This window comes from Genypterus blacodes, unplaced genomic scaffold (genome assembly GCF_046128005.1).
Source record: "Genypterus blacodes isolate CSIRO-AG114 ecotype Tasmania unplaced genomic scaffold, CSIRO-AGI_Gbla_v1 ptg000064l_1, whole genome shotgun sequence".
NCBI lineage: Eukaryota > Metazoa > Chordata > Actinopteri > Ophidiiformes > Ophidiidae > Genypterus > Genypterus blacodes.
The window spans coordinates 1367718-1393443 of NW_027466876.1; the positions used below are offsets into that span (position 1 = coordinate 1367718).

A 25726-nucleotide genomic window follows, 5' to 3' on the forward strand; every position below is an offset into this window, starting at 1 on the left:
ACCTTTGACCTCCCCCATGATTCAGGAAATGAGTGTTAGTAGTCTGCAATGCATTCAGAAAGCCTCAGACTGTTTTTGTTCAGCACAACACTGTTTTTGTATGACATGATTAACTTTATATTACAAATGTCACAAATCAAGCTGGAGGAAATGTGTGACCTGCAAGTTTCTTACAATATTCATGTGAAGTTTAGTGTGGTATTCTTGATTCTAGTGAAGTCTGTCTTACTCTGTCTTTTTCCGAATTCTGATATTCTGAGTTTTCCACTTGCTTCAATTAATTGTAGAAAATCAGACATTCAGACTAAATAACAAAGTAAAAAATTCTACAACAAGTAAATACTGAAAACAAAACATAAAACAACATCCCAAAATCTGGATGTGATTGAACTGCAGCAAATGGCTTGTACAACTTATGACCTCATCGATTAAAGAAACAGAAACACTGAAAATAAAATTGGAGGAAAATTACCCAGCATTCCTGAGAACCAAAATAAACAGAGGACAAAATGAGGTATGGTCTAAAAAAACTTCTCAGCAGCTAAGTCATGGATTTAGAGAACGGGGTGTGTGTGGGGTGGGGGGGATATTGAGTGTTTAGACTTTGGGTGATGGGGCGGGGCTAGGGTGGGGGTCCTGACCACAGAAGCCTTATACAAAAGGACAGTCTGTGTGCTGGAGCTCAACAAAGCCCCTCCCACCCTCTGTGTTCCCTCCCAATATGTGTGTGTGTGTGTGTGTGTGTGTGAGAGAGAGAGAGAGAGAGAGAGAGAGAGGGAGCAGCTGGAAGCGACAGAGCGCTCCACAGTAAGAAGAAGAGGAGGAGGAAGATGCGGCTGGTCATGAAGGAGCTGCTGAGTTTCTCCTGACGACAAAACACAACAAACCAGTAAGATTATAATCTTCTTAATCATAAGAAACTTTATTTTTCTCATTTACAACTAAAAATTGATCTTTATGAAGGATATTTAACTTCCTTGAAGGTTTTTTGTGAGTTTGTTTCTTGCAGCCTTCACGTTTACTTACTGATGTAACTATATTGATTAAATGATTTTAAGAGATCATAAATCATAAATTAAATTTAAGGGTTAAAAAAGGGACAACGGAAATCATTAAAATTGACATTGACAAATATACATTATCCATTTTCGTCCTGCTTTGTTTACAAACATTACAGATGTACACAATAATTTCTTTATCATTTCTTTAACTATAACTAAAAATATGTAAAGAAATAAACATTACTGACATTAATTTACTCTTGGAATACAGATTATGTCTTTAATAGCAAACATCCAGTATTTTCCAGATTCAAAACTATTGTTCTAAACTCAGCAGTCCCAGACCCCAAATACAATTGATTTACAATGAAATGAAACTATGGAAAACTGCAAAACCTCGCAGCAGAGGAGCTGGAAGCCGCAAGTGTTTGTTTTAATCAGTGCACATTGAAGCTGTGACTTATTGCTGTGATGGATGTAATGCGGTTTCATTGATTATGCATGTGGAACAACTTCATCTGACTCACTCTAATAAGATGCTTGGATCAGATTACTCTGAAGTGTGCATGGATGTGTGTGTGTGTGTGTGTGTGTGTGTGTGTGTGTGTGTGTGTGTGTACGTACATAGCATCACCAGGAGATGTGGCAGAGGAAGGATCAGAACTAGTGGTCGCATCAGTAAAAGTAGTAGCAGTAATTTTATTGTTATTGATTTTGCAATAATAGCTGGTGCAGAAGTAGAGCAGCTGTTAGGTTAAATAGTGGCGCCAGTATTTTAGTGGTGGTAGCAGAAATTGCAGTAGTATGTTAGTTGTGCAATAGAAACAGTTATACATAGCAATGAATGGCATAGGCCGAATAGAAGCATCAGTAATACAGGAATTAATAATCAGAAGTACTAGTAGTTCCCCAAGCTGTGATTGTTGTTGATGGTGATAAGTAGGATAAGTAGATGACTAATAGACTAATTAGTAATAATAGTATTTTAGTTGTTCCTTCAGTAGTAACAATAGCAGCAGCATTAACAGTAATTGGATCAGATCGTATGTTGTATTTATTCTCTCTCTCTCTCCTTCTCTCTCGCTCAAACTCACTTTATGAATCATGTTGACTTTATTTGTGTAGAAGTGAGATCCTCCTAGTGGATCAGAACTGAAATGTCGTATTTATCTTATTCTTCTTCTGTCTCTTTGCGATGTGTTTCTTTTCCCACCTGTGGCTCCTATTGCACGCCTGGCTATTGGAGGAGAGGGAGTCTCTCTTTGAATTGCCTTTCATGAGTTTCCTTCCTTTTCTCTTTATTCGTGAAGGTTTTTGCGAGGGAGTTCTCTTCCTAGAGAGCTTTTGGGTGGGTCTGGAATCATAGAGGTGTGGGTCTGTAAATTTGTTTGAGACATTGTACGTGATGTGAAGCTTTACAAATAAACCCAACTGGACTTCACTAGTATCACTATCAAAGGTTGTATTGGTTTAAGCTGATGATATTATAATATCATAGGTATTAGGCAGTGTATAAATATTACACAGAAATACGAAATAAATTATAAATAAATTTATAAATAAATTGATCAAAACCAGTGTTTCAGCTTCTCTTTGATGTTTGAGTAATTCTGTGAGGTTGTTTGTGTAGTTTGTGTAGTTTTTCTGATCCGCATTAATGATGTCCTTTACCTTTGATGGTCCCACAGGTGATCATGGGAAACGCAGAGAGCCAGCACAGTGGGGCGGTCTCTGCTGGGAAGCCGTGCTCGCTAAGGTTCCACTGCAGGAAACAGGAAGTGCAGTCTGCTCGCAGCTGGTGGCGGGGCAGCCAGGGGGGCGTGGCCGGCAGGAGCAGAGGTGCAGGGAGGAGCCACCTGTCTCAGCACGCCAACAACCAGTCGTATGGCTCCTGGCACTTTGACCCCAAGGAAGCAGGAGGCTCCAAGCTGAGAGCCAGATCTCCATCTCAGAGGTACATTGGAGTGCAAAAATGCCTTTATGTTCTTTTTGTAGTAGTATTTGTTGTTGTTGAACAGTTGGGGCGCTCATAGCAACAGTAATGGTAGAACACAGAACTGCTTTCACATCATGACATTGATTGTCCTGAAATTGTCAATAGTTTTTATATCAAAAGACACCTTGTTGTGTATCATTATTTACTCATTGGTGGGTTGATATGATATGACTGTATGACCAAGTTTCTTTCTTTTTGTCAATAGACCGGCAGACTTCGTGGTGACCCCTCCAAATATCACTCCTTGCTTTGGATACTTTGGGAGCAGCACGCACAGTAACGGGATTGGTATTTGCGGACGGCACAGCCCTGATCGGACTTCCCTGGAAAGTCATGGCAGCCCCAAGGTGCTGCTCAGCAAAGACGGGAGTATGCGGGTTGAGTTCAGCAAGACGAGGGTCAGCCCAATGGAAGGGCAGGGTTTGGCCCCACCCGCTGCCGCCACGGCCTCAGAGACGGTACAATCCCTCCGAACGAGCAAGGGCAGCTCGCTGAGCTCCGAGGGGTCCTGGTATGACTCACCCTGGGGCAACGGCGCCGAGGTGACGGACAATGTCTTCACCTGTGGACAGAGTGTGGATAACAGTAGTGGCTATACCACGTACTCCTCCACCCGCACTGAGGAGACCGGCGCAGGGTACAACGCCTTCTTCTCCACCCAGATTGAGGACATCTCACCCGGATTTAATGGGAGCCTTGTGTTCTGCGCCGCAGACACAAGGGGCAGCAGTGAGTTCACCAGCAATGGATACAACAGCACGGTACGGCTGAACAAGATAGTGAAACATTTTGATAATCTAGTTTTTCACTACTATCAGAAATTCCCTTGAGAATGACTCTGATTTGTTTCATTGAATGATTATAATTGGTCCATTTCACTGAATTAGTAGTCAGTTCGAATGATTGTGGTTGGACCTTCTAAACAAATTAGCCTGATAAAGCCGGAGAATGATTGCGATTGGTCCTTGTAAATGACTCAATCATCTCAAAGGATGATTGTGATCGTACTAAATGAGTTAGTCTCCTCTTTATCATCCAGAGGTTGTTTTCAATCCCAGTCTGTCCTCGTGCTGAATTGATCCAAATCTGAAGCTCTGTGATAGGCCTTTTTGCTCTAGCACACCAAAAAACACTGAATTGGTCTGATGTACTTCTAAGTTTCGATGCTTAATTAGTGTATTTGCTCAGTCCTACAGCATGGGGTACAACACCTGCTCCTCAGGTCGCACAGAGGACAGTGGCATTGGGGATTCAGTGATCCTCCAACCTGAGACCAGGAATGAAAGCCTGTACCGCAGCCACGACGCAACCGCTGCATCGCTCATCGTGCCGCCGATACAGAATGCAACTCTGAGGGCCGCTTCTGCCTCTTCGCCGCTGCTGGATGCCATCATCCAAGAGGAGGGATCAGGAGGAGGAAGGTTCGAGCAGCGCTTCTCCTCTTGTACGCTTCCCTGCCGGAGGGCGGAGCCTGTCACCGCGGCCGGAAACAGCCGCAAGGACTTTCTGAAGAGCCGCATCAGGCAGCTGAGTGACTGGACAGGAAGTCTAAGCAGGAAAAAAAGGAGGATCCAGGTATGAAACAACAAACACTGCATCCCTGACAAGTAGCAGAGTACCTTTACTCAAGTACTCAAGGAGGTTATGTACAATTCTATTAATCTGCAGGGTTTTCTTCCATCCTGTCTGACTCTGGGCTCAGATAAACACAAGTTCCTGTTTATAGTCAGCAGGATGAGCTCATATCCTGTCTGTGGAAATATGGGAGCGAATTTTCCAACATTTGCTCAACAGCACTCCACTGCGTCTCCATGGCGCTCTGAGATCATCTCATTTTATACAGTTCAATGCAAACATCTCAGGCTATCTTCTAAACATTTCAATTGATTGGATGGCAGTTTTGAGATGTTTGCTGCTCTGTATAATAGTTTTATTTTTGTTTGTTTAGTCACTTAATACATTACCTTCTTGCCTTGTTTCTGTTCAGGAGCCATTCAGCAGCAACGCCAGTGAAGGTTTCTGCCATGGTTTGGACTCTGCAACCGTCTGCAGCAGCACATTGTGGTCCTTCAACCCTCTGCACACCCAGAACCAGAACCAGATGCTGCTTCCCCATAGTAGCTCCTCTAGGAGTCTGTCAGCCCCACCGAACCAGATCCAGAACCAGAGCAGTGACGCCCTGCGACAGAACATCTACGAGAACTTCATGCAGGAGCTGGAGACCGCCTGCAGCAGCGAACGAACCGACCCGTCAGAGGGAGATGGGGACGTGGTGGAGGATGAGGAGCGGGGTGGGGAGGTGGACGGAGAGTGGGGTGATAGCCACAGAGGCTCCCTGGAACAGCTGGACTCTCTGTTTGAAGAGGAGCAGGGTGTGGTGCGCAGGGCCGGCTGGCTCACCTTCAAACCCCTCATCACCCTGAACAAGGACAGGAAGCTGGAGTTGGTGACACGACGCAAATGGAGGCGCTACTGGGTCACACTTAAAGGTACCATGAAGAAGACAATAAAATGCTACAACATCAGTGCAATGCTGCATACAGTTTGATCTTAAAAGTCATTTACTTAGCACTGAACCCTGACCTTTGACCCCACAGGTTGCACCCTACTGTTTTTTGAGACATATGGGAAGAGTGGAGGTGCAGAGCGGGAGCTGACCCCTCGTTACGCCCTGTTGGCTGAAGACAGCATCGTCCAAGCTGTCCCCGAACATCCCAAGAGGGAAAATGTCTTCTGCCTGAGTAACGTGTACGGGGACGTCTTCCACTTCCAGGTTAGGAAACTGAGAAACTGGGTGGAGCTTGAGTAATGATTTGATAAGAAAACTACCAGAATTAAGTTTAAATGTCCTGTTTGCAGGAAGTTTGCATTGATTTAGAGCCCATCCCTTTCTTTCTAAATGTATCCCCGCTCAGTTCTCTCGTGCAGTGTCTGAGTTTTGATTGTTGGCTCCGATTGTCTGGGTCTTATTCCCACAATAATCTCTCGTTTGCATCCAGGCAGTGTGAATGGAAGTGACGTGGTGTTGTGGAAGGTTGTGGTTTCTCTCCAGCACTGAACCATCAGACTCACCACAAATATGCACAGAGCCTGGGCACAGTTTGGGATGTTTTATGGGCTTTTTAAGACTCTGTTGCTATAAGCAAATCCAGCCTGAACTGCAGCTTTACTGCACGATTTCACTGTGGTAAAGATACTGAAAACCAAGGATCTTTATGTGTATGGTTATGCTGAGGCACATCTCTGTTAGCCATGGAAGCAGGAGGGTTAATGCTGCACCAGAGGAGGAAACCCTTTGTGTGTTGTGTGGCTTTGAAGAGTATGAAAATGAGGTTGATTCCACGTTTTATAGTTTTAATATGATGATTTAGAAATGATTTTTATAATACAGTACCATCAGTCTGCAGATTTCTTTTGGTCGGATATTTCAGGGCTGTTCCAGAGTTTAGGAAACCTTACTGGAAGGTTTTAAGAAGCAAAATGAAATATTTACTGGTCACTCTGGCGTGTAAGGACTTAAAAGGTGATATACTTTGAACGTGAAGGTGTGGTGAATGTTTCAAGGTATGAAGTAGTTGGAAATGTTTTGATTTTGGATATGTTCTGCCGTTGAAAAAAGCTTGCACGTCCAACTTTGTGACACATTTTTCCCTGGGTCCCCAAACTTAATCACTCTTGGGCTTGCCGGGTCGTTTCCACTTCAATGTGTCAAACTCTCCTCTGTCTGATGTGTTTCCTCTGAAAACTTAATGAGCTCTAAAAGCACCTTTTTTTGTTGTTCCTGGAGTAACTCTCTGTGGACCCAGCTCTGGAGTGTGTTTACCAGACACACAAATCACGGCGCTGGCCCATCTATACCATGTCTCCATGGTAACCTATAGCTTGGCGGTGATGAATGGTCCCTGTGTGTGCGGGAGCTCTTTTCCAGAGCTGAGAAAAAAAGAGGGGAGGAGAAGGAAAGTCCTGTAATGGGGGTCACAACACTCTTCTAATTGCCGCAACAAATGCTCACTTTTACGACAACGACCCCAACAATAAACCCGTTTGTCTTTAGTCTGAAAACCCTTTTGCCTCCTAAATTAGGGAAACTAGCAACGTACTGTTCATCATTATATTCACATTTGGCCAGTGGATGAAACGGCAATGAAATCCTTTATGCTAATCCAGAAGAGAAAAGATTGTCACATAAAGAAAAAGCCCTGAATTAAGAGTTGTGATTGAAAGAAATGAAGTGAAATACCTTTGATCTAGTTGTCAGCTTTGGTGTTTTTAATCATAAAAACACTTTTCTCCGCTCTTCCAGGCCACCAATCAGACAGATTTGGAGAACTGGGTGACTGCCATTCACTCTGCCAGCGCCGCCCTGCTGGCCAGGCGTGAGGGCAAGGAGGACACGCTGCGACTTCTGCGCAGCCAGAACCGCTCGCTGCTGCACAACATCGACATGGACACCAAGATGAAGAAGATGGCCGAACTGCAGCTTTCTGTCATCCAGGAGCCAAAGAACCGGAAGGCCGTCCAGAGCCAGGTAACCACTTTATTTAGGCTAGAATTGTGTTTAGTAATGTATTGGTATTAGTTGTACAGACAAACATATATGCATTCATTACAATGTGGGGAAGCAGGATTACAGTAGTCTTAACTTAACTAAGGTGAAAAGTCATTGTAGTTTTTTCGCTGATTTCAATATTGCCGGGTGAGAATATGTACATTTTAGTATATGTGATCTATTTCGTTACCAATATATATTTTTGTTTTTTAAATGACGTAAACAACCATTCTGAGACAATCAAAGTGCAAAGTATTAACAAAAGTGTACCAACATGTTAAGCATGGAAGAAAAGCAAAAATAAAGACACTAGTGGATCTTATTGCTTAATTAAATCGGCAAATATCTATATTACATGTGTGCAGCAATTTCTCTCTGCAGACATAGATGGTATCACAATATACTGTAATACTGCTGATAAAACCAATAATGTGTGTTTGTTAGGTTTTGGAGCAGAAATCGTGAATTGCTATAATAATAATTACTTTTTCTAACCCTGGTTGGTTACTTCTCATTGATATGCGGTTGAGGATATAGTGTTTTATCACCACTTTAGCATTTGTTTGATGATGTCATCCTGGAGCGCCTCATCTGGTTTAGCTGTTTGTGGGAAATCGGGAGTGAACAGGCTGCCCGTAAGAGCCTGCTGAACAGCAGGAAAACATCTGGAAGAGATATTAAGTGGACTCCACGTGAGAGTACATTTGGACATTGCTCTGCAGAGAACACTGCCAAAACATGCAGACTGAAGGCCGTCTCAGTTACGTAATGACTTCTAACATTACAGAGAAGCTGACAGGCCTCACAGAGAGCTTTTCCACCAAATGTGCCCAAACCTTTCACCAAATAGAAGTTCCATCAGTACACCGCTCCAGAAACCGCATCTACTGTATCAAAAGAACTAAGACAAGTGGACAAATTTGAACAGATTTCAAAGTGAAGGCTTAATGTGAGACATACTGTTGTAAGTGATGAAGAGAACAGAAACGTCATGTGATTCTCTGTCATCTCTTGCTAGGAATTGTAGACAGTAATATCAAATCTTTAAACAGTGGCAATAGGCAATGTCAAGCAAATAAGAAAAACACAAATATAAATGTTGACTTTCTCAGATTCTAGCTTGAATTCATTATAAATACTTTCCCTGATTTTATTCCAGAGGTTTTTGGACGTTTAGTGATTTTCCGAAATGCCTCACGACCTGGAAAACACATTTTCAATGACTTTTCCAGGTTTTTCAGGTAGTAAGAGCGACTGTCTAATCATTCGACTAAATCACACACTGTACATCTAACTGAGCAGCTGCTTGATCTCTCTGTACTGTGAAACTGATCGCAGTGCTGCTGTTTGAAGCCACTGAGCCTGTATATCAGCAGATTATAGACTAATCTCACTGCCAGACATTCAATTACACATCTACCCTGAGAGGAGGGGGGCGAGGAGGGGGCATCATTAAGTCGACAGAAGGAGAGAAGAGGTTGGAAATAGACGAGAAAGAGAGAAGGAGGGGTAGGAATGGAAGTGAGCCAATGTTTGAATCAGAGTTAGGATGGCACGTTATAAAAGCTTGTTTGTTCCCTCAGCAGTCACACTTTTTCTGCTGCACCACAGGATCTCAACGTTTGATGCTTGTGAGCCTTTGAAAGGAAAGACAAGCTCAGTTTCCATCTACATATTGCCCTATTTGAACAGAATTTCCAAAACTTGAATCAGTGTTTCCTTCAAGTCATGTTTACGCGGGCCTGCCTGACATTTGATTGATCATTCTGCTCCATCGTTATTTTCTTTAATTAGAATCTAGAGGTCAGTTCATCGCACCGTTAAGCCTGTTTCCATCAGATCAGATCATATTTCCTCACACATGTTATCCTCATGTCAATATAAGCTTTGCCACCTTGTGTGTACATTTGTGAACAGTTTTGTTTTGGTGTTTATACAACATTTCATATCTCTGATAACCTTGTATGTTGCATTCAGATCCAACAATGGGAGCAGAACCTGGAAAAACTGAACCTGGATCTGTTTCGGCTGCGCTGCTACCAGTCCAGTCTGCAGGGCAGCGAACTTCCCAACCCCAAGAGCCTCCTTGCCGTGGCTAGCCGGCCCTCCAAAAGCACACTGGGACGTCTGGGAGTCTTCTCTGTGTCTTCTTTCCACGCCCTGGTAAGAGCTGCTTCACACACCAATTCTGAGAAGGTCATTATTCATATATTCAAATACTTAAATTCAGTTTTTTGAATGACCATTTGTTTGCATCCTCAGGTGTGCAGTCGGGACGAGGCGTCACAGCGGTGGCGGTGCTGGTCTGCATGTGGGGGAGAGCGGCGGCATCGAGGGCAGCCGTCCTCTCTGAGGGATCTGGAAGGCGTGAGCAGAAAAAAGAGGGACAGCAAACACTCAGCCACTCAGGTAACTAAACTTGAAACTATTCTCTGTGTCTGCAGCCTCTCCCTGCCACGTCTTGATAAACAGCAAACTATTTAAGGACACGGAGAGTCATGGATTTACCAGAGGAGAATAAATGTGTCAGAGCTGCTGCTGTTCATTTATGTTGGCTGAGACTCACACACGTGCTCTCTGTTGATACTTGGCACGTGTTCTCAGGCACCCACGCACACACACTTTTACCGTGCTACCCTGAAGGTTAAGGGAAATGTTGAACATGAGGAAGAATCTCCTTCTTCTCTATGCAACCATTAAGCCAGGCACCTTTTCTTTTACTGGAATCAGTCTGTTAAGTGTTAATGCTACATTTTAACTCAGTGGACGCACACAAAAGGCAAACCATTTGAGTAATGTGACACAGACACAAAGTACATCATTTATCAGTTATAATTCAATTATTTAGTTCAAGCTACTTAGTCACAAACTGACTCAAGCAGAACATCTTCAGCTGCTGCACGGGGCCACACCCCCAAAAGAGAGGGACTGTTTTTGCCTGGAATTGTTACAAAAGTTGATTGATAAGTTCTGGGCCCACCACAGAGATGTTACAGTTGTTTGTTTTTCTACATAATCTCCCTCCAACTCGACACACTCCTTCCAAAGACACTGGGAGTATTCGACTCCACTTTCATAGAAGTCCAAACAAGCCTCCACAGCTGATGATAAGACAACATCTGAGGCTACGTGGGCTCCAGCCAAAACCCTTCTCATGTTTGTTAAGTCTAAGGGAGCCACATTGCATCGGTGGGCTGGGTTCAAAGCCACAATCATGGAGAGCAGCCAGCAATTACATAAACGTGCACATTGGTCTAGTTTTGTCCACCTTGTGCTCATAGAGCCTTGGGCTATTCTGCAACGTGTACGTTAGAATCACTCAAATGAGGAAGAGAGAAATATGATATTGCCTCCTACATAACTCTCTTCCCTCTCTTCCTTATGTGTCAGACTCAAAACTTGTGCACGATCCCATGAACAATCGCCAACATTTTATTTTCCAACCTCGATACGTTTCCCCCAACGACAAACTTAAAGACAGATAAAGTCTTCAGTTTTTCCTCTGAGCTCCACATCCTCAGTCTGATGAGCATCTCTGCACAGCATCTTGACTTGATTACTGAGTTGCTTTGTGTCTTCGTGGGACAAACAGAACAGATATTTACCGTGCACAGGCCCGCCCCCCCCCAACCCCCAACCCCCTCGTGCTGTCGTATTCGGGTGATTACCGTAAACAGTTGCTAATTCCTTCCAGATAGGAACGTAGATGACTGAGAAAAAAGCTTCTGCACTCACTTTGAATGAGCAATGGCAGAGGGGTTAGAGTTGAATTTGAATCTCAACATAGAGCAAAGTTAAGAGGCACCACTCGACAAAGCTACCAGTGATCATGTTTGCTTTAGCATTTTGCTCATATTAGCATATATATATATCATATTGATCTCTTCTTTTTTAAGAACAAGTGACATATCTCACATTATTTAGTGTAGAGTCTGGCCACCATTCAAGTCTGAATCAGAATTAAAAACACAAATAACATAAGAATTAAATACATAAATAAGTTACCGTAATGTGTTTCTTTCAAACTTAAACTTCTTAGTCATTCGGTCTCTTTGTGTGTTTGTGCAGCTCAGACACACAGACGGCGTGTCTCCATCTCCTCCGCTCTCTCTGCCCTCATCACTTAGCCTGTAATTTCAGCCTTTCCATGGATCCCTGAGGCTAATTTTGGTTTCGACCTGAAATAGAAATAGTTTTTTTAGATAGATCGTTTGAATTAAGCTTTAAATATAGACTGTGAGGGTTTATTTTTAGTTTGCGTGTGTGTGTGTCAGCCCTGTAATGTCTCCTTACCAACCCTCCGTCTGCAGCAGTACAGTGTGTTTGTTTCTTTATGTGGCGTTTGGGTGAAGCAGTTCTATCGTTGAAGGAATAACATGTCACTGAGAAAATAAAAGAGTGGCTTTCATATAAATTTGGTTCAATGTGGTCATGAGAGAGTTTGCTTTATTTCAGTTAGGAATTGATCAATTGGAATTGGAATTGGAATCGATACTAATCAATACCATGTCTGCCAACAACTCCTTTAAAACTTGATTTTCTAAAACATGTAATTCTAGAACAATTGTAGAAAATTATAGAAAAAAACATTAAAAAAATAAAATCTATATTGCAGGACATAAGAAAATAGCCAATAAGACGGCCCAAGAAAAAAGAAAGAAAGAATTCAAATCAATGGTTGCAGCTGTATACGGTAGTGCAGAGCCCGGGGTTACCAAGGAAACCAAACCAAGCAGCAGATGAGCGATTGTAATATAGTCCAGGTGGCATTGCAGTGCCCCCTGTAGTTTGACCTTTAGTCCATGTGTGGTGGGTAGAATTGAGGAGGAGGAGGGTTTAATCTTCACAGACAGTGCTTGTTGGGCCACAGTTGATCTGTATATACTGACAGGTCAAACACAGGCAGGGGACGAGGCCTTTTATTCTCCCTTAATTCCTTTGTCCCACAGGGTTAATCCCTCTAGAGAGCCACAGAATGACCCCTCCTCCTCCTCCTCCCCCCAAACCTCCTGTCCGCCTCCTTCCTCATGCAGCTCTAATTGATTCCTTCTTTCTTTGGGTCACCTAACCCTCCCTTCCTCATCATCCTCCCCCTCCCGTCTCCCCATATGAAGCCTCTCCATCCATCTCGCCACCTGCAGTTCCAAAGATGATGGCTAATTATCTCTTCTCTTCTCCTCCCTTTTCTTCTCTTCTCTTCTTTTTGTTGGATATTTTTGGCGACATTAAATCTCTTTACATTTCCTTTTTCAAAAACAGACAAAACATTTTCTGTGTAGAGATTATGAGGGACAAAGGCCTTAATAAATGAGTCCCTGAAGCTATTGATTCATACACACTTCTTTTTCCAATCATTGCTTTTATGGCTACATATAAATTTGCTCTCTCCATTTGATATCAAAGTTGTACCAATCAATAACCTCATACTGTTTTTTCCAAAACTGAATTAGAACTGAACCTCCTAAAATTAAACCACATATATTCTCCTTTCTTTTCTTCCAGAGGCTGAACTGTGTGTCTGAACAGCATGTAGTGGCGCCCCCTGAAGGCCATCCTTCAGCCTTACAGGTGTGTATGAGTACAAAGGAGACGTACAAAATCTCCAGGGCTTCAACCACATTACTATAAGTAAATATACTTTCCACCTCCTGCTCCATCCCGTCCTGTATGACAGCAGTAGTGTGTGTCTTCCTCTCTTCTTCAGGAGGACGATGAGCTGCAGGTCTTGTCTGTCTGCGCGTTCTCTGTTCAGCTCTGCCGGCCGGACCCCGCTGTTGATTTTGGTAAGAAAATGTCTCCAGGTGGTCTTGCTTTTAGTCTAGGAACTGTCAAATATTTCCCATAGAATTCCCAGAATAAACTCTCCCTGCCACTGTAGGTTTTGCTGTGACGGGTCACGTAGACGGAGTGGGGAAATCTCACGTGTACATCAGTGAAGTGGATCCACTGGGATTAGCTGTCAGCAAAGGTAAGAACCAGAATCAGAACATTCTACTGATGCTATCACATAAGAGAGAATACAGCCCTGACCTTTGACCCTGAGTCCTTCAATGCAACCTGCTCTTGTGTCCCAACAGCTCTGAGGTCTGGAGATGAGATCTTAGCAGTGAATGGGGTCTCGGTGTCCGGCCTCGACCTGGAACGGATGCAGAGTCTTTTCTGCCATCAGACTCTTAAGCTGCTGATCAGGAGGGACCAATCCAGACCCGAGGAGCCTGTAGAGCCCACAACTGTCCCGCCTGACCCCATCCTCCCCGCTGATCCCTGCCAGTACCCCCTACTCATCCCCAGCGACCCCCCAGCCTGGAGGATAGGTAGGGAAATCGGTTTAGCCATCACCCAGCCATAGATCCATCCCTCATGCTCTTATACATCTAGTCTAGTACATCTAGTACATCTATCTAGTTTTGATGTGTTTGGTCTTGCAGATTCGGCTCCACACGGTGTCCCGCCTTCTGCTGTCCACAACGTTTCCACTTCCAAGGACGTTGAACCTCCAGGACTGGTGAGCTTCAGATTCAGGTTTAAACTTAGTGGTTGATGCTGTTCATCCTGTGTCTTACATTGGCCTACAGTTAAACGTGACTTGATTTAAAATGGAACGGGCTGTTGGAATCAAAGACTGCGAGTCCACTGCCTCACACCCTTTCCCAGAATGCACCTGTAGTACTCCAGGGTAGAGTCTCAGACACTCTAACGCTCAGCTCACATGATCGCTGAATAGGCTGCTAATCCAGGATTACTGTCTCAGGAGTGTGTGTGTGTTTGGGATTAATGGCGCGGTGTTGCTGGTAGAACTGGTGAAAACTTGTAGGATGTTGTTCCTAACCAGCCCCCATCATGGTGGTGGCCCACGGAGGCGACCCGTGACTCCTCCATCCCAGTCAGTGAGTGCTCTCTGCTGGGTGCTGCCACTGGAAGAGGACTGGGAGGAGGAGGGGGAGGAGGAGGAGGAAGAGGACGGGATGGAGTTCTGCAACGGTCTGGGACTCTTTGACAAGGCAACCTGCTGCTTCGGCTCCGAACGTCCCTCTGGGGGCGTCCTGCTGCTGGTAAACAGCTGAGCGGTTGGCTGCAGGTTCTAGGTTTCAGCTGATAGACTCATAGTGTTTGTAAGACACAGTGTTGTCCGTTGGTTAAAAGGGGCAAAGCCGGTTTGAACAGCTTATTAAGAGGATTCTCTGACATCATTTGTACAAAGGTTGTTGTTTTTCCTGCTCAGAGGTGGCACCTTGTTTTGGACTGTACGAGGTAGGTAAGAGTGAATGAGGCCATCTAGTGGTGGAAACAGCTGATGTCCATCTTGATTGATAATTAGTGAGCCTAGCAGAGAAATCTCCAACTCAGGGGTGTCGACCTCATCTCCATTCTTTCTCGATACACCTCTCATAGGTGCTGATGGGATTTTGTGATGTTTAGTAAAAAGGTAAAAATTATGGTGCGTAATCTGTTTGTTGGCCAGGATTGACCAATCTGTACAACTCACAGAGCTTTTGGTACCTTTGGAACATTTAGAAGTCATTGTCCCTGAGCTGATTTGTCAGACGGAGAATTTATCAATCGGCTCAGTTCCTCAGTATTGTATTGTATATTGAATGATATGATTTGAGTTAACATTGTATAATTTACAATGTTCAAGTTTTATTTTGACTGATCCTCATCCTATCTTTCTCTCAGAGCATGGAGCGGGTTTACTCACTATACCAGACGTTCCCAGAAGGCCGAGCAGCAGATGTGGAGCTCCCACGAAACCCATACGGCAGAGACGGCAGCCTGCAACCGTCAAGCCCCGCCCACCTCAGCGTCTGTCAGCGGCTGTGTAAAGTGGTCCAGGAGCTGGTGGACACAGAGAAGTCCTATGTCAAGGTGAGGAATGCTACTGCACCGCTGCTAGGAATACTAGAGTACCACTGTTAATGCACAACTGGGGGGACTACACTTACTATTAGTACTGATGATGTTAACACTACTACTACTACTGTTACTCCTACTTCTACTACCACTGACTGTGCTACTGGTTTTACTTCTACCTAGTACCCACAACAGCTCCCAGCGTTTACAAATCTGAATCTAGTCAATCTGAATTTCTGTTTTGAAAGTGAGATAGTGAGACTCTCCATTTTAGAGCTGATCCACATTGTCTCTGTTCTCCTGTTCAGGATCTGGTGCGTCTGTTTGACATCTACCTGACGCCGCTGCAGAAGGAGACCTTCCTCAGCAAGGACGAGGTGTGTACTGAGCATCAGGATCTAAACGTGTGTATTGAGTACGTACATGTCGCTTTTGCTGACGTCAGTGTCTCTCCTCAGATGGAGGCGTTGTTCGGCAGCTTGCCAGAGATGCTGGACTTCCAGAGAGTTTTTCTCCAAACGCTGGAGGAGCGAATCGCCTCCTGCCCAAACCTCAGCTCCCTGGAGACGCCCCAGCAGTTCAAGGTGAGATGGAATAATGAGTTTCTCCATGTGGCCTGATCTGAGCGGTTCAACATAATATCTGCAGGAAGAAGGTTTTTGTAGACTGACTGTCTGATCTCTGCCTTTACTCCCAGAAACTCCTTTTCTCATTGGGAGGCTCCTTCCTTTACTATGCCGACCACTTCAAACTTTACAGCGGCTTCTGTGCGAACCACACCAAAGTCCAGAAAGTTCTGGAAAGAGGTAAAGACCTTCAATGTACTCAAAATTGACTAAAAGGTTGGGATGTTACTGCTGTCCTTAAAGTGGCTATTAGAGAGGACAAAGCTTTTGGATTAAGGGAACATTGCCTTTATACACTGCCAGCCTGAGGACTCTAGTGATTAAGATCCAAGAATGGAAAAGTTGCTGCGGCATTTTTCATCTATCACACTTCTTTTTTTGTGTGTGTAATGAGCATTACAGTCTCACGGGGGCACTAGACTGTTTTTGACCTATTAAGCACCAAAACGTTGTGTCCTTCCCGCAGCAAAGACAGATTGGGCCTTCAAGCAGTTTTTGGAAGCCAGGAACCCGACCAAACAGCATTCGTCAACGCTGGAGTCCTACCTGATTAAACCGGTTCAGAGAGTGCTGAAGTACCCTCTGTTGCTGAAGGAGCTGGTCTCCTTGACTGACCCCGAGAGCCACGAGCACGCACACCTGACAGGTACAGCACCCAGATCATAGCATACAATGAATGAAAAAGTCAAAGCCAAGGTTTCTGTTTGATTGACAGCTATCTGTCTGGTGTGTGTGTCCACTCAGAGGCGCTGAGAGCCATGGAGAAGGTTGCCAGCCACATCAACGACATGCAGAAGATCTACGAGGACTATGGCGCCGTTTTCGACCAGCTGGCCGCAGAGCAGATTGGCCCTGACAGAGAGGTAAAAGAAACGATTGTCTCACACGATCGCTGCCGCCTGCATCCAGTAGCTACGACCTTTGACCTTAAAGACAGACGTGGTTATAAGAAAGAGCGGTTCTGTCCTCCCTCAGGTAACGGAGATCTCCATGGGCGAGTTCCTGGTCCACTCGTCAGTGCTGTGGCTGAACCCGCTGCCCTGCCTGGGCCGTCTGAGGAAGGAGCCCGAGCTCACACTGTTCGGTGCGTACAGAAAGCCAAAACCATTTACACAGAACCAACAACCCTAAGCTGTTCGTATTCAGTATGTATACAAATAAATGTCGTCTAATGTGATTCTTGCGTTCATCCTTAGTGTTTAAGAGGGCAGTCATCCTGGTTTACCGCGAGAGCAGCAAGCTGAAGAAGAGGATGGTGAGTCTTCTTTAACATGCAGAGCTTTTCTACACAGGATGCCATTGATTTAGTCCAACTATCACATTTATGTTAGTTTGCATAGGATCCAGATGTTGAGATTTGCTCTTGTGTTTGCTCTGACAGACCAGCTCCCGCTCAGCTGATATGGACCCCTTCAAGTTCCGCTGGTTAATCCCAGTATCAGCCGTTCAGGTCCGAATGGCCAACAACACAGGTTAGTCATTTAAAGAGCTTTGAATATCTATGAAGGAAGCAGTGAGGGCTGTGCAGTGCAGTGTGTGAGCCAGCAGGGGTTGCTATGCTGCAGCTAAGGGCCGCTTGTCTGATGGAGTGTGTGTGTGTGTGTGTTTGCAGGAACGGAAAACCCGTGTGTGTGGGAGCTGGTCCACAGCAGGTCAGAACTGGAGGGAAGACCAGAGACGGTGTTCCAGCTCTGCAGCAGGTATTTATGTCAAGAATTGCAGGAGAAAAAAACTCATTTAGTTCCTACACCTCAGAATTAAGGAATATTGAGACATGGTGATGCTGTTTTCAGTCCAAAAACCTATTTGAATATGAAAGAAACAGACCAAAGGTACATATAGTAGTAAAGATAGTAATCCTCCCCTCTGACTCCAATGTGTTGTTTTGCTGCAGTGATTTACAGACTAAAGCCATCGTGCTGCGAGCCCTGCGGTCTCTCCTCAGAGATGGATCCAGGCAAACTGTCAGAGATTCCAGAAGCGTCAGCAGTTCCCTGAGAAGGAGACCCAAGACTTCATGGTCCTCTGAGCACGGCGGCTCCTGGAGGAAAGGCAGGCAGCAGTCGGGTAGTCACTCTGAAACCAGGAGCATGACTGGAGAAACCTGCTCAGAGCCGCTGTTGCCAAGCCACGCCGCCTCCGCCACGCTACCCCGCCTAGGGGCCGACGACGCGGGGAAGAGGGCCCGGCTCTGCTCCCTGACCAGCGAGCTCGAGGCACAGCTCCAGAAACTGAACTTCACAGATGATCGGTCAGATGAGCAAAGGCCACGGCACGGAGGGGAAGTGCTGCTGCCAGAGGAGGAGGCCCAATGCGTGGACCTCAGCAGCCTCCTGGAGAGAGACTTCAGCATTCAGAGCATGACGTCGATGGTAAACGAGGACTGTTTCTTCGATACGGTGCTGGGAATTCACAAACCTGCCGTTCCCACGTTACAGGCCTGAAGCTATCGAGTTCAGATCCGGGAAACTCGCTCGTTTTTAGAACACTCAAGTCTGTGAACCAAACAAACATCACCATCACCAAAACCCCACAGTGAAGATGGGAAACTGAAATTGACACATGGACTGAAACTACTAACATTTTTTGGAATCATGGAATAAATGAATATTTCTGGTGACGCCTTCATGACCTGTTGGGAGATTTAATCCAGTTCAAGGAGCCTGAAGGTCATGAAACTACTTTAAATCTACTTTCATCACTGCTTTTGAAGATGCAGTTTCTCATTTAACACTTTCATGACCAAAGATCCTGAGAACATTACATCTATAAAGACTTGAGCAAAGTTTTTTCATGGATTTTCACATCCAGAATAACTCTCTGATGGACATATTTTTGACTGAAACAATCTCTCGGATCAGGAATAAGGACAAATGTTGGACTATGTTTTAGGATAATTCTGACGCACTTGTTGCCTAAACTCATCCTTCTTTCTTCATCGGTTTCATTGTGATGTAAATATTGTAACAGTTTTGTACAGCTTTTTAAAAAGACCTTTTTGTAGTTTTTTGCTTAACAGATATGTTCTTTTGTTTTGACAAGGGCAGGTTTCAGATCATATCTAGAACTGCTTGATTGGGTAAAAACCTTTGTAAATCTTCCAGGGTGACGTAAACCCATTTGACTGGCCACATCACTCTCACCAATAACAGTCAGAATATTAATGAGCAATTAACAAACAGCAATAACTATGGTATCTTCTAAATTGCGAGTAATTCCTGCCTATCTTCAGTCTAAAAATAGTAAAGTCAGAAGGAAATCCAGTGATTTTTGACCATTAGTCTTGTCACAATGATCTTGTGAATCATTTGGGTATTTGTCCCCTGAACTTGTCTTCTCAGGGTGATATCACAACCCAACAAGCTCCAGCTGTTAAATACTTCTGAGCTCAAACCTTGAAACTTTCTTGTGTACATGACATACAAACTAAATGTGAGACTAAAACTAAATGATCTGCCTGACAAACTGAATTCAGGGTTTAGATCAACCTGTTGCCTGATGAGCTCCACAGTACCACCTACTGGAAATGAATCACAAAGCACAATATAAACTCAAAGAGATCCGGATGGGCCTGACTGTTCAATGGTGAGGGTAATGTAGCATGAAACATTGGTAATGTTGCTATGGTTACCTGCTTGTTAAGAAACCGTGAGCACTGATTTCCATCTCTTGTTAAGGTGTAACCCAGGAAGAAATACACCAGCCAGAAACACATTTTTCTAGTGACCCTGGTACAACATATTTATATTCACTGTTTTGTGTATTGTTGTGTATTTTTTTATTATTGTTTAGTTCCGTGTTGTGACTGGGGCACTACAGAGACAGCGCTGTCCCTTCCATTAAATGAAGTGAAGCAGCAGCGCAAAGCTACTTTATTTTTTTTTTTTTTTGTACCGTCAAAGTGTTTTTGAATGTGTTTTGCTGAAAAAAATGACTGTTAAAATATTTACATTTGCTAATTTATTTTCTTAAATAATTGTGTACAGCCTTTTTATAACTTCATGCTGTAAAAGTCCAGTAAATGATGTCATAGAAGACGACGTCTTGTGCTTTTCTTCTGTTCATCCTCTGGGGGAAAGGAATCTACCGATACATTATAGAGCGACTAGAGCTGCAGTGAGTCACATCTGTATCCATATTTGGTTTGCTGTGTGTGTGTGTTGCAGCCTTGAAGCAGCAGCTCCATGGTGAGTAATTGTCGTCCTTTCATTGAGTTGTTATGCTCAATCAGACCTGCAGATGGTTCAACTGAAAGGCTCCTTGTTCTTCACCATATTTGTAGAAGAAGAGACAGAATATTGCAAAAAGCAGGGATGTAGAATGAAGGAGAACTAACAGGACAGAGATCATTTATGTGTGTGTTATGGAATTTAAATAGGGGGATTTATAGAAGCGTTGTATCCAAACTGCCCCTGCCTACCTTAACCCAGCCATCAGCCTAACATTAGCCTCATCATAATTCTAAATGGATAAACATTATGGAGACTGGTTCATTGTCTCCATAATGTCAGTGTGTGAACAGGTGTGTGTGTGTGTGTTTGTGTTCAACTGCAGGAATGTGCTGCTCTGCATTTCACCTCGATTCAAAACATCTGACTGGGACACGCTTCCCTTTGTGGGGTCTGAACATGAGAGTATGTGTGTGTGTTTGTGTGTGTGTGTGTGTTAACATGTACACCTCTGTACTCTTAACTGTAGCATGACCACTGTGCACATGTCTGACTGGTAAGTTGTTACAGTTTTATACATAAGAAATTCAAAATGGTAAACTTTTGATATAGATTGTTATATACAGTAAGTATATGTTTATATTATGAGAGACTAAGCCGCTTCTTTAATTATTCTTTTGAATTTTACAATTAAATTATGAAATTAAATTAACCAGTGGAAATGTATATGTCACACTTTAAACTGCTTTTATTTTGAAGGTAAGAGATCCTCATCTGAAATCTTATTTTCATATCATTGTGTTCATTTTAGATAAGAATATCTTCATTTCTGCTGTTGATGTTTTAATAAGAAAGGAGAACATTGAACATATAAACACTAGGACATTGGTGTGTGTGTGTGCGTGTGTGTGTTCCAGGTAGATAAAGCAGTAAGTCACCCTGTCCTGTCTTATTACCACTGTGAATAGGATACAATGCAACACTAGACGGTGGGATCAAAGGTCAAACTGTCTGCTTTATCCCCCTGGAGCCTGAAGTCATTTTTGTAATCAGATTTGTTAAGTTTCATTTATTCTGTCTTTCATTTACCTCCTAAAAAAACTGCACTTACAACAGGACATAGTGTAGAAGTGAGGCCTTCAAAACGGCACTGTTATGTTAATGCTGTATTTATTTGCAGAAAATTTTTTTAGCTCATATTTATATAAAAGTACATATTTGAAAAAACATAAATATTGTTGAAGTGGGTGTTTCTGGGGTAAATGCAGATGGAGAGCAAAACACACATTTTTCAAGGTTAAATCTGGTGTTTGTATGCTGTTAGATGAAAAAAAATGAATCGAGCTGAATTAAGAATAAAATTTATAATAAAAAAGGCCGAAAACTGTAGAAAAATCTGTAAGGGCAGCAGGGTGAATGACATCATACATATGTCCGTTTGTCCTCTGTGTTTGTATTGTTAAGCGTCCGTGGGGACGTTTGGAGCCCCGGAGGCGTGCGGCTTGAAACCTCCAGAGTCTGATCCTAATAGGCTGTCACCTCGCTTCACATCCCTGCCGCCGGGTTATTAATACGCCGACAAAACTATTCACAGTATGTGGGACACACGCTGACACGCAGGGAAACACACTCAGAGCAGCATGAGCCAGCCTGTATCTGCACAGCACGGCGTGTTGTATCATTTAAAGGGGCCATCTCAGCCAGAATCCCATCTTCTTATATTCATGTAAGTCAATTTTGTCATGCTTTGATATGCAAAAATACTTCTATCCTCCCTTGCTGTGGCACCACTGTGCACACTGATTGAAAACCCACCCCGGCCACTCGTCTCGCGCAAGTGCAAATTGAGAAATTAAGCTTTAGGGTCTTCGTTTGTTAGAAACGGTTCTTCCCGGTGCAGTTTGGGGACAAATAAAAGCCGAATTCAACTGCAACAAATAACTTTAGACCCCAGAGGCTTAACTCTGAGCGCATCATCACTGTTAGTGTGAAACAGAGTTGACCAATCATCTCCGTCGTGCTCTAATTTGTTACCAGTGATAACATTAATTAGGCAGCGATGTAATGATGTTAAAACAACCCGCAGAAGCTTTTCCAGCTTTTCCCACCGACACTCTGAGTGCGGAGGATGGTGGGAATATGGCGGAGGGGGGATTTCTGTTTGGTGTTTGCGGGATTTAGGAGCTCTAGTCTGTGCAGGTCTGAGGATGATAAACACATACACACACACACATGCAGTGTAGGATTATGGTAATGACAGGTTGGGACCGCTGCTGGACTGCCTGGGTCCCGTCGCAGTGTAAATGTGTGTGTGGGAGGGCTCTTATCTGCGTGTTGCAGTGGGCGATATTTCACACAGGCACATGAAGGGGCGACACCTCGTTTCACACCGCAGCTGAACAAAGAGCGGTTTAATGGGTGCGGAAAAACCAAAAAGGCAAATAAATGCAGACTTGGCGGTGCGTCGTCGATTCCTGAAATCCACAAATGAGCCTGTCAGTCATGTAAAAAAAACGTTTCGGAAAAAAGCTAAGCACTGCAAAGCGGCGACGTTATCAGTGATGATCGGTGGCGAGCTTCCACCTTCACACGTTATCATTCTGAGACAAAGGGCCACATTTCTCATCTTATTACAAAGCACTTTAATTCTATTCATCATTTGGCTTGAGTTGTGTTCTAAAAAGATTGATTTGGCAATAATAAAGCTGCATTAGGACTGCAATGTCTGGGAAAATAAAAAAAACAAAACAATAAACCCAAAAGCTTACGTCTTGTTTGGTCCTTTAAGAAAAAAGTTCTGATTTTATCTCATAAAATCGCGGACAGTCAGTCTTTAAAAGATGTTGTCATCCCAAAAAAAACCCCACACATTTAGTGAAGCTTTGGCGTAGTTAAGGTGACAAAGACGGCAATTTCTATTGTATTGTACCGCGGCGTCAACTGATCAGATAAGAAACGCTGCTCTGCGGCTCTCTCAGCCAATGCGGTGACCTTCAGGTTAGAATGGAGCGCGTCCCTCCTGAAGGATCCTTTGCTCGGTCCATTTCCTTTGGTTAGAGGTTTTGGTTGTGTTCGGTGTGAGCTGGCAGGCTGGAGGGACGCCTGGTTGCATTGAAGGGGATGAAACTGTATGTACAGTTGCCAAGGAGACAGCAGGCAGAGGGGATAGTTAGAGGCTGTTAACCCACACGCCCTGTGTTTTCATTCACACTGCTCCTCTGTCCTCAGGAACCAGCTCAGAACACGCAGCTGAGACACGACACAGGTGAGCCTCTTCCTCTCACTCAGTCTCTTCCTCTCACTCAGCGTCCAAATCCTGGGACTTTCTTTGTCTTTGAGCTTAATTTTTGGGGTTTTTGTCTTTATTAGAGACTGACAGGAGATATTTTCTGACAAAGATGAAGCAGCTGGAGATCAAGAGATGAAGACTCACCTAACTGAGAGAAACAACTTCAGTGCAGCGCAGTTTGTAGTTCATGTGTCTTCTTTGGTTTTGTTAAAGGGGAAAAGCTGCTCAGAAGAGTAATGCACGTTAATCCAGAGGGACGCTGCGGCTTTAAAAGAACATAATTGAATGTCAATGATCACCACATCAACTGGAATGCGGAGTAACTAATGCAGGCAATCAGTGAGTGAGCGCGCACACACACACACACACGCTGCAAACGATAAGAAAGCTGAGAGAAAAGCACATTCTCTCTGTTCCAGCCTCCATCAGCAGCCTCAGCTGTTTGTCCGTCACGCTTGCTCGCTCAGTTCAATTCTCATTTCTGGTTTCATTGCAGCTCACTGAAGCCTGCGCTGAGGAATAATCGGCCGTCAGGAGGACGAAGACGCCTGCTCGGGACGGGACGGCGCACCAAAGTGGGGGTGCGGGGTGGCTTTTGGCTGAGAGATGCTGTCCGCAGCCGTTCAGATCCTGGCGTTCGCCTTGGCGCTGCTCGGCGTGGTGGGAGCCACCGTGGCCACCATGCTTCCCAACTGGAAGGTGAGCATCAACGTGTGGGCCAACATCATGACCCCCATCTCGCAGATGCAGGGACTGTGGATGGACTGCGTCTGGTACAGCACCGGCGTCTTCAGCTGCACACTGAAGCACTCGGTCTTGTCCTTGCCGGCGTATTTGCAGACCACGCGGGCCGCCATGGTCCTGTCCTGCTTGGTAGCCACCCTGGGTCTTTGTCTTGCCGCCTTGGGGCTCAAGTGCACTCGCTGGGGGGGTAGTCATCGGGCGAAGGGGCACACTGCCATTGCCGCAGGGGGATGCTTCATCGCCGCCAGTCTCCTCTGCCTCATCCCGGCATCGTGGTTCACCAACGAAGTCATCACGGGCTTCCTGAACTCAGACTTGCCGGAGAACAGCAAATACCAACCTGGAGGAGCTTTGTGCGTCACGTTCATCTCCGCTGGCTTCCTCCTGGCCAGCGGGGTCATATTTTGCTTGTCCTGTCCCGGGAAAAGACGCCAGGACTCCTCTACATCCACCAATCCCGACAGATTCATCCTGTCCAGGGAAGAACAGCTGAGGCGAGAGCTGCAGCCAAAAATCAGGCAAAGCAAAACAGTCCAGCTGCAGATGGACGAGGCAAAGCAGAGGAAACCTCAGCAGGACCAACAGGAGCCACACCGCTCGTCCCCCTCCAAACCTCCCAAAGACATTAAGGACAGCTACAGCCTCCAGGAGTACGTTTAGTCCTCACAGCCCCACCGCTGAAATGTGGAGTTTTCTTTCAGCCGAGGCTTTCTGCCTCATGGGAAGAGGAGAGTGGTGAGGGTGAGGGAGGGGAGATGGAGGGGAGGGGGGGACATAATTACCAAATGTTGGAAAAAACAGCTTGTGGATCCAGCTGAGTGCCTCAGGAGCGAGAGGACGAGACATGAATGAGGGGGTTTGGTGAAGGAGAGAGGGGGCCATAAAACCAGGGAACGAAGTATGACATCATTTTAAAATGCACTCTCTGATTTTGTTACAGCATCTTTGAAATCCCCAAAATGTATTGTTGGTGACCCCAAAATATGTTATAGTCCCTCAAAACCAAATGTGAAATTTTATTGGAATTTGAAATTTTTGCTTTCGTGCTCGAATTGTGATTGGTGGGATTTAAAATAATTGGAAAATTTGTTAAAGTACTGCCCAACTCCAAACGTTATTTATCCTTGAAAAAAAAAAAAGAATAAATAAACAAATTATCTACAAAACTGGTCGAGGCCCCCAAAGCCCTACATGGGAATTTTGTATAATAATAATGTATTTAATATAATCTAAAATGTGTTAATTATATTTTAAAGTGTCTAAAACAAAGATGTAATTATAATCCCAGCATTCATTTATCATAAAGGGTAAAGATTACAGTCCAAAAAGTATTTAAATCCCAGAATTTAATGATTTGATCACAAATCCCATTTTTATCATAATACCTAAATGTATGAAGGGGATTTTCTTCAAATTGTTTTTATTTTATTTTATTGCACTAAGTAGGATTTAGGGATATTTTTGATAATTAAATTCTGATCAGGGAGTGCATTGTAAACTC

The 25726-nt window shown here is 44.3% G+C and overlaps 2 protein-coding genes across 2 annotated transcripts; both read left to right on the forward strand.

The window, feature by feature from the left end:
* The first annotated feature begins 774 nt into the window (after positions 1-774).
* Positions 775-20043, forward strand: tiam2b (TIAM Rac1 associated GEF 2b). The gene is made up of 25 exons (XM_076155118.1): positions 775-889; positions 2690-2955; positions 3203-3758; positions 4186-4572; positions 4985-5486; positions 5595-5770; positions 7301-7525; positions 9524-9709; positions 9809-9955; positions 13049-13114; positions 13251-13329; positions 13425-13514; positions 13624-13860; positions 13975-14051; positions 15224-15412; positions 15706-15774; positions 15856-15981; positions 16095-16203; positions 16490-16669; positions 16768-16886; positions 16999-17107; positions 17220-17278; positions 17405-17495; positions 17636-17723; positions 17918-20043. Exons 2-25 carry the CDS (start codon positions 2696-2698, stop codon positions 18465-18467), a joined length of 4677 nt encoding a protein of 1558 aa, XP_076011233.1. The 5' UTR covers positions 775-889; positions 2690-2695; the 3' UTR covers positions 18468-20043.
* Positions 20044-24020: 3977 nt separating this feature from the next.
* On the forward strand, positions 24021-24885 carry LOC143004192 (claudin-20-like). The gene has a single exon (XM_076155114.1). It carries the CDS (start codon positions 24088-24090, stop codon positions 24883-24885), a length of 798 nt encoding a protein of 265 aa, XP_076011229.1. The 5' UTR covers positions 24021-24087.
* Positions 24886-25726: the final 841 nt, after the last annotated feature.

What these genes read in the sequence shown, in the direction of transcription:
- tiam2b (XM_076155118.1), top strand. Translation starts at nt 2,696, where the DNA reads ATGGGAAACGCAGAGAGCCAGCACAGTGGGGCGGTCTCTGCTGGGAAG. An exon ending in GGAAAAAAAGGAGGATCCAG is followed by an intron (nt 4,573 to 4,984) that starts GTATGAAACAAC and finishes GTTTCTGTTCAG; the next exon opens with GAGCCATTCAGCAGCAACGC. An exon ending in AGATTGGCCCTGACAGAGAG is followed by an intron (nt 16,887 to 16,998) that starts GTAAAAGAAACG and finishes GTCCTCCCTCAG; the next exon opens with GTAACGGAGATCTCCATGGG.
- LOC143004192 (XM_076155114.1), top strand. Translation starts at nt 24,088, where the DNA reads ATGCTGTCCGCAGCCGTTCAGATCCTGGCGTTCGCCTTGGCGCTGCTC.